We start from the raw sequence: 12,394 nt of genomic DNA on the forward strand, positions 1-12,394 counted from the left end.
TGCAAAAGGAAGAGGATGTGACGCTGTTTACGCGACCGAACTCCGGGAAAGATGTTTGTTGTCCGCTATTAAACATCAGCATGCGCAACAGTAACAATACACATGGCACCAACAAAGTGATTATTTGTAGCTACGTTGCTTTTATTAATAGTTTATTTTTGTGTGACTGTTCTACAAATGGTTCGTTTTTCATAATAACTAAATAATTACACACCGGGTAACACCATAGTCGACCATCTAGAAGCGGCGTCTGTTTGTGGCTCACACATGTTAGCTAGCTTACTAGCACTGTAGTAATTACAGTTGGCCAGCTCCTTGTATTCACTTTGGCAAATTATACACGCTATCCATTGAACAAACTCATTAAGGCTCACCTCAACAAGTCTGCGTCATATTTTCACAAGTGGGGGGTAAGTTTTATCTAAATACAACTAACTAGCTGTTAGCTGTTAACGCTAGTTCCTTTAGGGCTGCGATAGGTGACGTTAGCCTCGATAACTTCACGTCAAGTTTAAAATTCACGCTGCATTGTTGTCTGCAACTTTGTATTGTGTATTTATTCACTATTCAGTCTGACATGTTAAGAAACTAACGTATAATGCATGTGCGACGTTAGCTAGCTTGTTTTGGTATTACGTCCTAGCGTTCAATTGCTATCGCTTTGTGTTGCTGCAAAATCAGGCTAGCTATAACTAATATGAATGAATAAATTGCATAACGTTATGGCTGATTTAACTTTAATAAGAGAATAGTGATCTGTAGCTATTGTTTGTACATGGAGCTAACGTCGCCATGACACCTGTCCATTCAAACGCTCATTGCATTGCCCCTCTCTGTGCAGGATCCCCCCTTTTGTTTTTCACCAGCCTCCACATGAATAACTACTGATAACAGAATCATGAAGGTGAACAAACCCACTCAGGTTAAGGGCCATGCCAAATCTCACAAGTGGAAGGATGTGAGGGGCAAACGGTGCAGGCCTCCCATCAGTGCCTCAGAGCTCAACTCTAGTCCTGCCATGGCCAGGATGGCAAAGGAGCACCATTTGTCTGTGAAGAAGAAGCCCAGCGTGAAGAGACTGAAGAGTAAGGCGAAGTCGGTCTCTGACTCCAAGAAGAACACTCCTCAGTCTGGACTGAAGAAGTCTTACGCTCAGGCTAATGGAAGCTCAGCGTTTACAATGGACAACGAGTCAGATGACTCTCAAGACTGGAAGGACTATTCCCAGTCCATCCATGGGAACGGTGTGGACACCTCAGGTGACATGGAAGATGTAAGGCCAGGCAGACTTGAGGGAGAGTCTCTCCATGACTGTGCAGAGAGAGACGATCGACAAAACCATGCAGTACTTGTCATGCAGAAGGACCAGGTATGCTTACACGATATTTTTGGTAAAAATTTGGCAACAATTAAGACATTTTTTTTAATCCGTCTTTGTCCATGCAGTTAACTCAGCATTACATTACTCTCCTGTAGACCTTGTGTTTCCGTGGGAAGTGTTTTTTGACCTGTCTGTACGGTCGGGTGGAAGTGATGGGGTTCACCATTGAAGAAGGCCAGCAGTCCTATCCAATCTTCTCCCCAGCCTCCCATTGTCCACTGACCATTACAGCACTGGAAAGCTCTGAACACACAAGAGATGACAGAACGGCGGCTTCGTCCATCCTGCGAAAGTATCTGTCAGCAGGTAAACACGTAAGCAGCTCAGCTGCTATGTCATAAAAGTGACGTGATTAATGTATTTCTTTCTTTGCATAAGTGAGCAGTCGTTATATGGTGAAACAGTAGAGTTGTGTGTTAGGTAGAGATTATACAACGATTATACAGCCGTGTTACTTTAGGGACTACATTTTTCAGTGCTGAAACCCATTTGAATGTGTATTTTGCAGCATCACGGAAGAAGTTGCTGAAAAGGATTATGTCAAACTCATCCATCATCCTTCTGGAGCCCATGGAGACGCCTCTGACACGGTTTCTCTCAAGTTTCCCAGATCTCAGTGAATTATTCAGCCCCCCGATGGTAAGATGACTGATGTTTGTTAGTATTCGCCCTTTCTGAATTTGAAACAGAACTGGAATCAGGAGATGTGAAAATATAATCAGAATGAATGTATAGGTTAATGTTTAGGTCATTTTCAAAGATCAGTCTTACACGTGTCTAACCACAGCTTCCTCCGCTCTTGTTTGTAGAGTGAACTCATGTCAGCTGTTCTTGACACTCCGCTCAATGGTCTGGGTATGATTCCCCTGGTCAGCACCATCGAGGGCCTGAAAATGTCAAAGGACTACAGAGAGGCTCTCAACATGGTGGTCAATGCCTGCAAAGGTAAGATCCTTTCAGACATGCACCTCGTTGTTTAAATGTATATGTAAAACAGTTTTATATGTCAGTCTAATGATTGCAAAGGGTTCAGCTCAGTAGGAGAATTTAAGTAGGTCTTGTTCGGCTGATTAAGATCACTGATGCATGTGTATGTGTATGTGCACAAATAGAAATTAAACTAATTTAGCAGTCCTAATTTAACATCTTGGCACTCAAAGCTTGTGTATCTAGTATTCTGAAATGCTAAAAACCGATGTGTAAAGACACAAACGCTCACATTTGATCCTGGCCTTGCAAATGATTGGACACATGTCTGTCATTCATAGGGGACATGGACGGTTGTGCAGTTATCCTCATATGTGGTACCAAGAATGTGGGGAAGTCAACATTCATCCGCAGCCTCATCAATACTTTACTAAATCAGTAAGTTGTCATCCGTATATATGAAATATATACTGCTGTTTTATCTTTTTTTTTAAGATTTATATGCTAAAATGATTTAGTCTTTAAAGTAAGCGTGTGCTTGTTTGCTCTTTTACAATCCACTGACATAACATTCCTATAGAGGTCACTAGAGTTAACCTTTAGAGGTCAAAGTAGTCAGTACTACATACAGGATGGTGGTATGTTCTGATGTGTTTTGGTAGGAAACTAAATGTGTGTGTGTGTGTCTTCCTTCCTTCCTGTAGCACTACCAGCGTAGATTATTTAGAGAGTGACCTCGGTCAAACAGAGTTCACCCCTGCTGGTTGCCTGTCTTTGTTGACTGTCAGAGAACCACTTCTGGGTACGTTTTTTTTCCTCTTGTTACTCACCTATCTTATTTTTTATTTGTATTGTGATTGTTTGCACTTATTGCATTGTTAAAGCACTTTGAAATCTTTAAAATGCTGTATTGAACACAATGATGATGTAGTGATAAGTTTATTAAGTATTAAAAGAATAGTTCATCATTTCTGGAAATATACTTATTTGCTTTTCTTGCAGAGCAACAAGAGGAAATGTCTATTCTTGCTCTGTCCAACCATGACAAAATCCACCTAACAGTTACCGTAAAGCTCACTAATTAGCATGTTATATGATTAATTCACACAAGAAACAATTTGTTAAAAAAAATGTAATTTAACTTCATGCCAGACTGTTTCTTGGTTGTAGCTTCATATTTACTGTGCAGACGTGAGAGTAACATTGACACTCGCATCTTAGTCTTGACAAAAATGTATAGTGTGTCAGCCAAAATGTCGAACTATTCCTTTAATATTTAACAAACGGTTTTTCCCATGTGTCATTCTGTACTGTTTGTGTAAAATGGGATTAGTAGGTTTACACTGAGATATTTTTCAGGTCCTCCTTTCACACATCAGCGCACACCAGAGCACATGATCTACTACGGTCAGTCGTCATGCGAGTCGGACTTAGACCGCTACCTGGAATCCCTTAAGGTCTTGTGGCGCAGACGCTCCCAGAGCAGAGAAACTCCCGTCATTATCAACACCATGGGCTGGGTCAAAGGTCAGCTCAGGCTACCCTCTGTGACAGCAGCGGAAGAATATGAAGAACTTATATGTACTCTGTATTGTAAACAATGTCTGAGCATGTTCCTGTCTGGGCTCTCCACAGGATTTGGATTTCAGCTGTTAGTGGACATGATCCGCCTCCTCCCAGTCTCGCATGTTGTTCAGCTGGGTCACAGTGGCACCACCCAGTGTCCTGCCCTCACCCCAGAATTTCTGAGGACAGCACACGGCTTCCAGACGCACCCACCTGCCCAGACCGCTCTGGACGAGTTCACGGAGAGCCACAGTCCCCCCAGAAGTTACACTCACCTCATTGTGCAGTCAGAGTTTCAAGGAGTGGGGCGCCAAGGGACAGCGTGAGTGCACCGCTGACCTCTGTTCACATTATCGTGTGAAAACTTTCATTTTTACATCAAAAATGTTTACATTACATCTGTGGGTGCATCGTATTTGACAGGAAACACCAGCGCACCAATGAGCACAGAGAGCTGTCATTGCTGGCCTACCTGAGTCAGCTGCAGTCTCCTGACCCTGGACCAGTTAGACCTCTACACAGCCTCACCCCGTACCAGGTACACCAGGAGAATCATTGTGCTGCAGTTGTATTCATGATATAAGTCCTAGTTTTATTATTACCACTGAAAATTGCTTCCAGAATTTAAATATGTCTGAACTATTGATCATGGCGTCAGGATTTAAAATGTACAAAATTGAAGTGATTTGTGCTCAGTAAAAAAGGGTTTATGTCATCTTCTCCCACTTAATTATTATTCTGATCTTCCCTGATAAAAAATGAAATAAAAATAGGTGTTTGAGGAAATAGTGACAACAACAACACATGATGTTGTCAAATAACTTGTTGACAAGCACCTAACCACTGTCCCTCTGGCCCACAGGTACCCCACGCAGCTGTGGCTTTAGGTGTGATCCATTGTGAGGTCGTGCCCAGTCACATGTTTTATGCTGCCAATGCCAGTCTGGTGGGACTGTGCTGCCTGGGAGAGAAAGTAACAAGCAGGGGAGGCCCAGTCCTGCTGTCCCAGGCTCCCATCTGCCCATGTGTGGGCCTCGGTACGTGTCCTGCCTGACCTTTGTACCAATGGTCAGGTTAATATGTAGTTTGGTCCTTCAACTGTTCCACAGACCCGACTGCTGTATGTGTAAAATAATTGAAAAATTAACTTTTCCCCCCTATGACCATAAAGCAATGTAAATACACATAATAAGCAAATATTTCATGTTTTATATGTTTATATTAGGCTGTGCTTGAACAAATATATATTTGTTTTAATTCACAAAGATATGTATAGTATTGTATCCTACATAGAGATGTTACTAGTGTTTGGGGTCATTTAAATCTCAGGCCTAAATCCCTGTTGGACCTCTGATACATAAACTGTCACAAACTAAAATAGGAGGAAGGCACTTTGCTCCACACTTGAAAATCATGTCTGAAAACAATTTTCATAAAATTAGCAAAAGTCATAATGTCTAAAGATAATAAAAGAGATGTTTTTGAAGATGTTCGAGGGCCTAGAGTCTTCAGGAACCTCAAACAGAAATTCGGGGTTTGCATAAGTGAATGCTCTTGATTAATTGAAATGAGTTTACTGACATGTTCATGGGCTCCAGGTGTGCTTCGGGGTGTTGACATGGAGCGAGGTCTGTACTTTCTGCTGACGCCCGTAGATCCCTCCATCCTTCGCAAGGTCAACTGTCTCCTCCTGGGAGCGATATCGCTGCCGTCCTGCGTCCTCACAACACAGGTCAGGAGACGGCTCTGCTCTGTCGTACACAACACACCCCAGACAACGTTGCTTCCCTCGCTGTGGCATTTAAAGTGATCCATAAACACCTGCTAACTTTTACCGTGACTTATGGTGCCTTTGGTCTGTGTTTCAGCCTGGCTTCGAGGGGGAGATGCCCTACGTGACTACAGACTACAGTTTTGATCTCACTGGTGCAGGAAAGCTGCGAGTTTTCAAGGGACTGACGAGACCCAGTCAAACAGGGATGCAATGACATTTTCTACACAGCATCAGTTTATTGCCCTGATTGCCCTTTACTCTTCTTGACTGGCAACTCATACCAAACCAGTCAGCATTGGCCTTTGAATGTACAGAACTGAGGTTGAGCCGGACAGTTTTTTTTTTTGTTTTTTACTTCAAGATCCAATCCTGCTACTGGACGTCCTCTCTGAAAACCCCGGGTGTTCTCTCCATGTGTTACAACCTCCCACTGTACGTACATTCGATGACGCCGTGAAGGGGTTTCGAGTTTCTGTGCTTTCTGTCACATGGACTTTGTAGTATAAGTTCTCGTTTAATGTTTCTGCTTTGTAGGTGGCATTCCAAAGCTGCAAATGAATACGATACTCCCAGATATTAAAAGAGAAACAACTTTTCCTCAGACATTGTGATTTTCTTGCTTTGAAGTGATTTCTAGACCAGTGTTGCTGTTTGTTTTCAGTCATATACTCATACATTCATGTAGATTTCAATTAGGCAGTGGCCGTTTAACCAGTAGTTCAGAGTAGTACCTGATTTAGACAGCAGTTTGTTCATTTGTGACAGTCGTATTATTGGATAAAATACCCACCTTCAAGGACATTTCATGTATTTATGCATATATTAAACATAACATGCAAGTAAAGGTCAGGGCAGAGTTAAGGATGGACATTTTCTTCTTTGAGTCTGATGGATTTAAAAAAGAAAGAAGCCCATTTTGTCAGTATTGTGTTTTTTTGCTTGCCAAAAGTTTTACAAAATGGCTCTATTTTTTACTGCTGACTAACGCCACATTAACTGTTGTACATTTGGTTTTGTGTTAAAGGGACACAATAGTGTTCCTGCACTTGTCGGTCATTCAAGGCGTTTTGTAAATGCGATATGTTTACGACCTCTTATGAAGGCTTATGTTGGAGCTAGAAGATGTGGGGGGGGAAAAAAAGACTTTTGCTTCCTGGTGCTACATTTTGGGCCTGAAGGGGGCAGCAAATGTATGTTGAGATTTTGCTCTGAACAACAGCAGATGTTCACTCACAAGAAGTCTCCTGGTTAGAAAACTACAATAAAAACTCTCAAGACACTGGCCTATAATACTGAATAATTGTAATGTTTTTGAATGGTTTCAAAAGCAAATCAAGACTGACAAATGACATCTGAAAGACTTGAAAACTGCCCCCAGACTGACCTGCAAATGATTTGACCGGAAGAACTGAAGCGGGGCTTGGCCGTAAACATCTACTCACACAGTGAAGAATTGCTAATTTGTTAAGTGAGCTGTTTTAACATCCCCTCTCTGCCCCCTCGCTCTTCTTTGTTCGCTGTTCCCCGCCTCTTTATTGAGGGTGGGAGCAGACAAACACAACACAGCTACATTTTGGCAGAGTCATTGTTTTGGCTTTGTCAGGTCAGATGTTTTCCCATAGACCTCATGCAAACCAAAGAGAAATCCCACTATAGAGCGGTGCCACTGGGCAGCCTACATGAACTGAGCGATCACAGATAGCAACACACATCTGTGAAACGCATTACAGTGCAGAATACACATTTGAATTATTTTAGCAAGCAAAAAAAAAACCCAGACTTTGTGAGTGTCTGGATTTATTTGATGCTGCTGCCACATATCTGCTTACTTCAAATAAAAGCTTACCTGTTACCTGGTATAAAAGTTGGAGAGAAAAAACATGCAAATAAATCAAGTAAAGCATAAGCTGGTAGCCTTTGAACTGAAATGATTAGTCAAATAATTCACTGATGGAAAATGAACCGGCAACTGTTTTGATATATGTAGATTTTTCCCCCTGGCTTCTATCTTGGTTGTGCATATTTGGTGTTTTTTCTTAAACACAATACTTGGGCTATGTTTTAAAATAATAAATAGTCAATGATTTTTCAAAAGAACCTTGAACACCTGCTCCCAGGCAAAGTCGTGCAGAGATCTCCCAAACAAACGGTGCATCTGTCGCCTGCAGAGACTGTTGTGCTGAATGGAGTAACAACGCAGAGCCTGTGTGCCATTATGAGCGCTTGGATGCCCCCATGTTCTCTTCAAAAATACATGGGGGTAGAGAAACTCTGCAGACTGAGCAGGATGGCTCATGATATTTGGAAACCACATTTAAGTGACATCATTGTGATAACTGTCTCTGGGACAAAAATGAGCTGCTGGGCCCCTTTTAACCCCCCCAAGTTTCTCACACTTTTTGTGAACTGTCTGCAACCACAGTGTTGTTTGTGTTGCCATTTATCTGATATCCTGACATCAGTAAAGGTCTTAAACCTAGACTTTGGTTCAGGGCCTGAGACCAGGCAGTGAAACAGGACACTGAGAGTAAAGGCCTTGAATGTTCAGCTGATATTGAATACTGTTTTATTAGTGGGACATGTTTCCGTGTTATGTTAGAAAATGGCCTGTACTGGAGTGGAACATCACCTGCACAGGGAACAGGAGTGTACCAGAGTTTACAGTCATGGTAGTGACTCTGCCCTGCTCTTTATTTGGTTTGGGGAAGTTAACGCCCCAGCGCCTCCTGCCAAACTTTTGTTAGTGTTACACATTTACTCCTTTGCTTCCAAGTCTTCTAGCTATAGTAAGTCTTTTAATATTCTGTGTGTAGCTATGTCAGCTGCATTTTAAACAGGTTTTTAATTTATTGAGGCCTTAAAAACAGGAGAACGATTGCGGCTAACTCAATATCTGTGTCCATTAGCATTAGCTTGCGGCTAACTCAATATCTGTGTCCATTAGCATTAGCTTAAACTAGCTAGCTATAGCGAAAATCTCCCAGCAAGGTAAAGTCAACTGTCAGATAGAAAAGAGGGGCAACTTTTGCTTACTTATGTTTAAAATGGAAAAATTAATCGTATTAATAATGACTGCGTGTACTTTCAGGGTAAAATCTGCCACAGTTAACGTGTTAGCCGCTAGCTTAGCACTTAGCAACAGCAAATAGGCGGCTACCATAGCTACCTCTGCCAGGTAGGTGATGTCACAAGAAAAATTCTAATTTAATTTCTAATTTAAGCTAAAATGGAGAAAGACTGGCTCGTTTTAAAATGTGTTCACTCCTTTCCACAATTTTTTGTTGTTACAATGATACAGAAATGCTGAAAGCGCTCTGGACAAAATCAGTCAGAAACTGAATGGACCTCTGGTGTGTGTGTGTGTGTGTGTGTGTGTGTGTGTGTGTGTGTGTGTGTGTGTGTGTGTCGGTGTCGGTGTCGGTGTCTCTGGCGCCTCTAGCTGAAACACTGCGCCACTTGAGAGAGAAACTGCATCGAGTCTTTGTGGATCCAGTCTGTCTGAATGAATGGAGGGGAGCCGATGGTTTGATCAGAGAAGGCGGCGAGACGAAGCGGCGGACAGTATGTGTTCAACTTCAGCAGCGCGTCGTGTAAAGTTCACAGAAGGAACTTCCCCCACGGATCTGCTGCTTTAAAGGCTCCGGAGAAGGTTTTTTTTTTTTCTCTCTCTCTCTCTCTCCACGTAATCCCATCCCCGCACCGACCGATCTTCACCACAGACGTTTTGTTGGACGTCGAGACCTCTCTCTCTCATGTGTGCAACCAGCAACAGGTTATTTACAGCTTAGCACGGCGTCCAGCCTGCAGCAGCACCTCGGTTGTTATTAGCCCTGTGTTAACTTTTCGTTGTGTGCAACCGAGGGATGCTTTTTCTGCCACTCTTTTCCGTTCATTCACCGTCATGTGAGTTGCAGCTTTGTGCTCGCCGCCGACCAGATCCTACAGGCTGAGCGCACTGCGTTTCAGAGGAGGGCGACCACAGAAACAGGACGATTATGAGAATGCCATAGAGTAGACTGCCTATTAAACATTGCTTGGGTGATTTACAGCGAGTCCGACACCCCCCACAGACAGACAGACAGACAGACAGGCAGACAGACACAACGACCTGCGAGGAGCTGGTGTTGGTGCAGGGGATTTTTTTCCAAGACGGATTGCACGCACAGATGGTGCCAAACAAGTGGACCATGAATTCAGTTCTGCACAAATCGCCACCAAGGAGCTGGCTTGGTCTCAGATTACGACTCAGTAAGTAAGAATTCATGAAGTCAGCTATTGATCACCCTTTCCACGTTAATGCCACTATCAGCACGCTTGCTCTGGCAGGCTGTTGGAGAAGTCAGCATGTTAAAATTAGTCACCTGAGTGTTTTTTTTCTTTCATTCTTTAAGAAACACCTTGTGTAATTCCCTCTGTGCACCGAGTTGGTCTTTAAGAGGAGAGATAGGAAGGCGAACCCGCAGGAGCTCCTGTGACTTTGATCACCAGATCTTTGTTTCATGCTTTCCTCCAGTCATCAAAGTTAATGGCTGGATTTGGCAAGTGACCTGAGCAATTATCCCAGCAGGAGGCAGGGATATTTTAGTCAGCGAGGACAGTACACTCTGATCTGAAGTTCTCCCCATGATGAAGGGCCTTGGGACAATTCGGCATAAACTCAGATGATAAATATTACCTCCTTTAAATCTCCAACCACCACTATTTATTGTATTTTCCCCTCAGACCTTCCATCTGCACTCCCCTCTCATTCTCAGCTCATAATTCAGATCAAAGTGAATATTTTAATATTTAGTCTGCCACTAACAATAACTCTCTTAACCAATTTATCTGCAGTCAATTTCCCAGAGCCCAAGTAGACACTTTTAAATGGTTTGTTTTGTCCAAAAACCCAAAGAGAATGTGTTTACTATAATGGGAGATTTTTAAATTTTGGATGTGAGAACCAGTTAATTTCTGCTGTTTTTGCTTTAGAAAATGACCTACAAGTTCAAAGAATTTTGAAACTACCGTTGATTAATATTCTCCTAGTTGACTAATGGATTACTTGACTAATCGTTTCAGGTGTAGACCCTGCAAACTCAAGTTTTTAGCTCTCGCTCGTAGGCTTTACATGTGTGATGTATGCATTGCTGGCAGTTCATGGGTTCATACAGTAAGCAAAGTTTAGCAGCCTTAATTGGTTGAGTCTGGAAACCTTCAGTGTTCCAGGCCACCGGAGTCTTAAGCCTGTCTTAAACACACTGGTCTAATCTGGGACCAGATGTCTTGTCTGGTCTCTGTCCACCACTGAAAAACAAAAACATGGACTAGAAATCTCGGATCTTAAGTCTTTAATGAACTAGCGCGATGTTAGTTGAGCTTTTGTAGCCCCAACACTTTGTTTTTGTCATTTGATACACTGATATGTTCATGTGGGAATAATGATATCATCCTTTGTTGAGGTGTTATACTGTAGCCTATAATCTTACCACAATGTCCATTCTGTAGCTGTACTGGAGCTTTCACCCGTATCATGTGATCATCCACAGATGGAGTTTATGCTGCTGCCATGGAGTTGTAGATGCTCAGATTTTCATTTTTCTTTGCACTCAAAATCATTTCTTTAATATTTTTAATGCAGAGGTTCAAAGTTTATTCTTGACCTCGGAAACAGCAGTAATGAAAGAAGTCTAACAGCAAGGCTCCTTTAGCAGCTGTTCTGGAGCTTTTAATCATGACATGATCTTCCTCAGCAGATAGTTGACACTGTTTGCAAAATAAAAACATTTTCTCCGACACATTAGTTTACCCCCAGTTGACAAAACTGTTTCTTCACAAGGTCCATTTACTTGCTGCTCTAGAGCTTTTGATCATATCACGTGATCTTCACCAGCAGATGGAGTTTGCACAGAGCCCTTCAAGTGTTAGCACTTCAAGGACTTCTGACCCATGTTGGCATGGAAGATGAAGTTAAGTTGAAAACAGCACTTACCGCATGGTCCATTAAGGCCCTGTTCATACCTGCCATTAGCGTGTTTTGGGTGGTCTGATCACAGATGAACAGCTCTGAGTACGTCATTAAGACACGTTTACAGTGACCACTTGCTATCGGCTCTCACTTCCCAGCTCTATATGCAAATAAACACATAGATCATCTGTAGAAACATTTCTAAAAGAGTGAGAATATTTAATTTGAAATGTTTAAACATAATGAAAATCTACTTAATAGCAATGTTTCCTCTAGTCATACACCGGTGCCTTATGGAGACGTTTTGGTTAGCAGGCATTTACATGGAAAAGAGACCTTGAGGAATTAAAATCCACTCGTGCTGATTGACAGGGCTCAGCGGGCAGAGCCGCTCCACCAGAAAACCTCTTGATAATGCACAGAAGGGCTCAGATTCTAGAGATTATTTTCATAACGTAGCGCTCCTGCATGCGGCCCAGGACACATCCGTATGCAGACTGTTATAAGACTGTGGTCATGTGCAGCCTAGACCACCCCTGAATGCGGCCTGAGCGATCAGATGTTAGTGTGTCTGAGTGCAGGTGCATTCACACCTGCACTCAGAGCTGTTCACTTGTGATTGGATCGCCCAAGATACATGTTAATACTGGGTGTGAACGGGGCCTTTTAGTGATCACATCACATGATCGTCATCAGCTGATGGAGTGCACAGAAAATATTGAACATCTACTGCTGTTGATATATTCGAACAGCTATTAAACTTAGTTTGTGCTGAGATGGTTTTGTTTAGTTTAATTGT

The 12,394-nt window shown here is 42.4% G+C and overlaps 1 protein-coding gene across 1 annotated transcript; it reads left to right on the forward strand.

Annotated features, from left to right (window-relative positions):
* Positions 1–106: 106 nt before the first annotated feature.
* nol9 (nucleolar protein 9) lies at positions 107–6,251 on the forward strand. Its single transcript, XM_070839487.1, has 13 exons — positions 107–410; positions 842–1,369; positions 1,477–1,687; positions 1,890–2,020; positions 2,191–2,326; positions 2,650–2,746; positions 3,013–3,110; positions 3,668–3,835; positions 3,944–4,196; positions 4,298–4,412; positions 4,737–4,911; positions 5,473–5,606; positions 5,743–6,251. The coding sequence occupies exons 2-13, from the start codon at positions 899–901 to the stop codon at positions 5,860–5,862; spliced, it is 2,109 nt and encodes a 702-aa protein (XP_070695588.1). The 5' UTR covers positions 107–410; positions 842–898; the 3' UTR covers positions 5,863–6,251.
* The last annotated feature ends 6,143 nt before the right edge of the window (positions 6,252–12,394 follow it).

Source organism: Pempheris klunzingeri, chromosome 11, assembly GCF_042242105.1.
Source record: "Pempheris klunzingeri isolate RE-2024b chromosome 11, fPemKlu1.hap1, whole genome shotgun sequence".
Classification (NCBI taxonomy): domain Eukaryota; kingdom Metazoa; phylum Chordata; class Actinopteri; order Acropomatiformes; family Pempheridae; genus Pempheris; species Pempheris klunzingeri.

Excerpts from the sequence above, each read along its gene's own strand:
- nol9 (XM_070839487.1), top strand. The coding sequence starts at position 899 with ATGAAGGTGAACAAACCCACTCAGGTTAAGGGCCATGCCAAATCTCAC. Across the intron at positions 2,021-2,190 it reads AATTATTCAGCCCCCCGATG|AGTGAACTCATGTCAGCTGT; the intron begins GTAAGATGACTG and ends TCTTGTTTGTAG. Across the intron at positions 4,413-4,736 it reads ACAGCCTCACCCCGTACCAG|GTACCCCACGCAGCTGTGGC; the intron begins GTACACCAGGAG and ends TCTGGCCCACAG.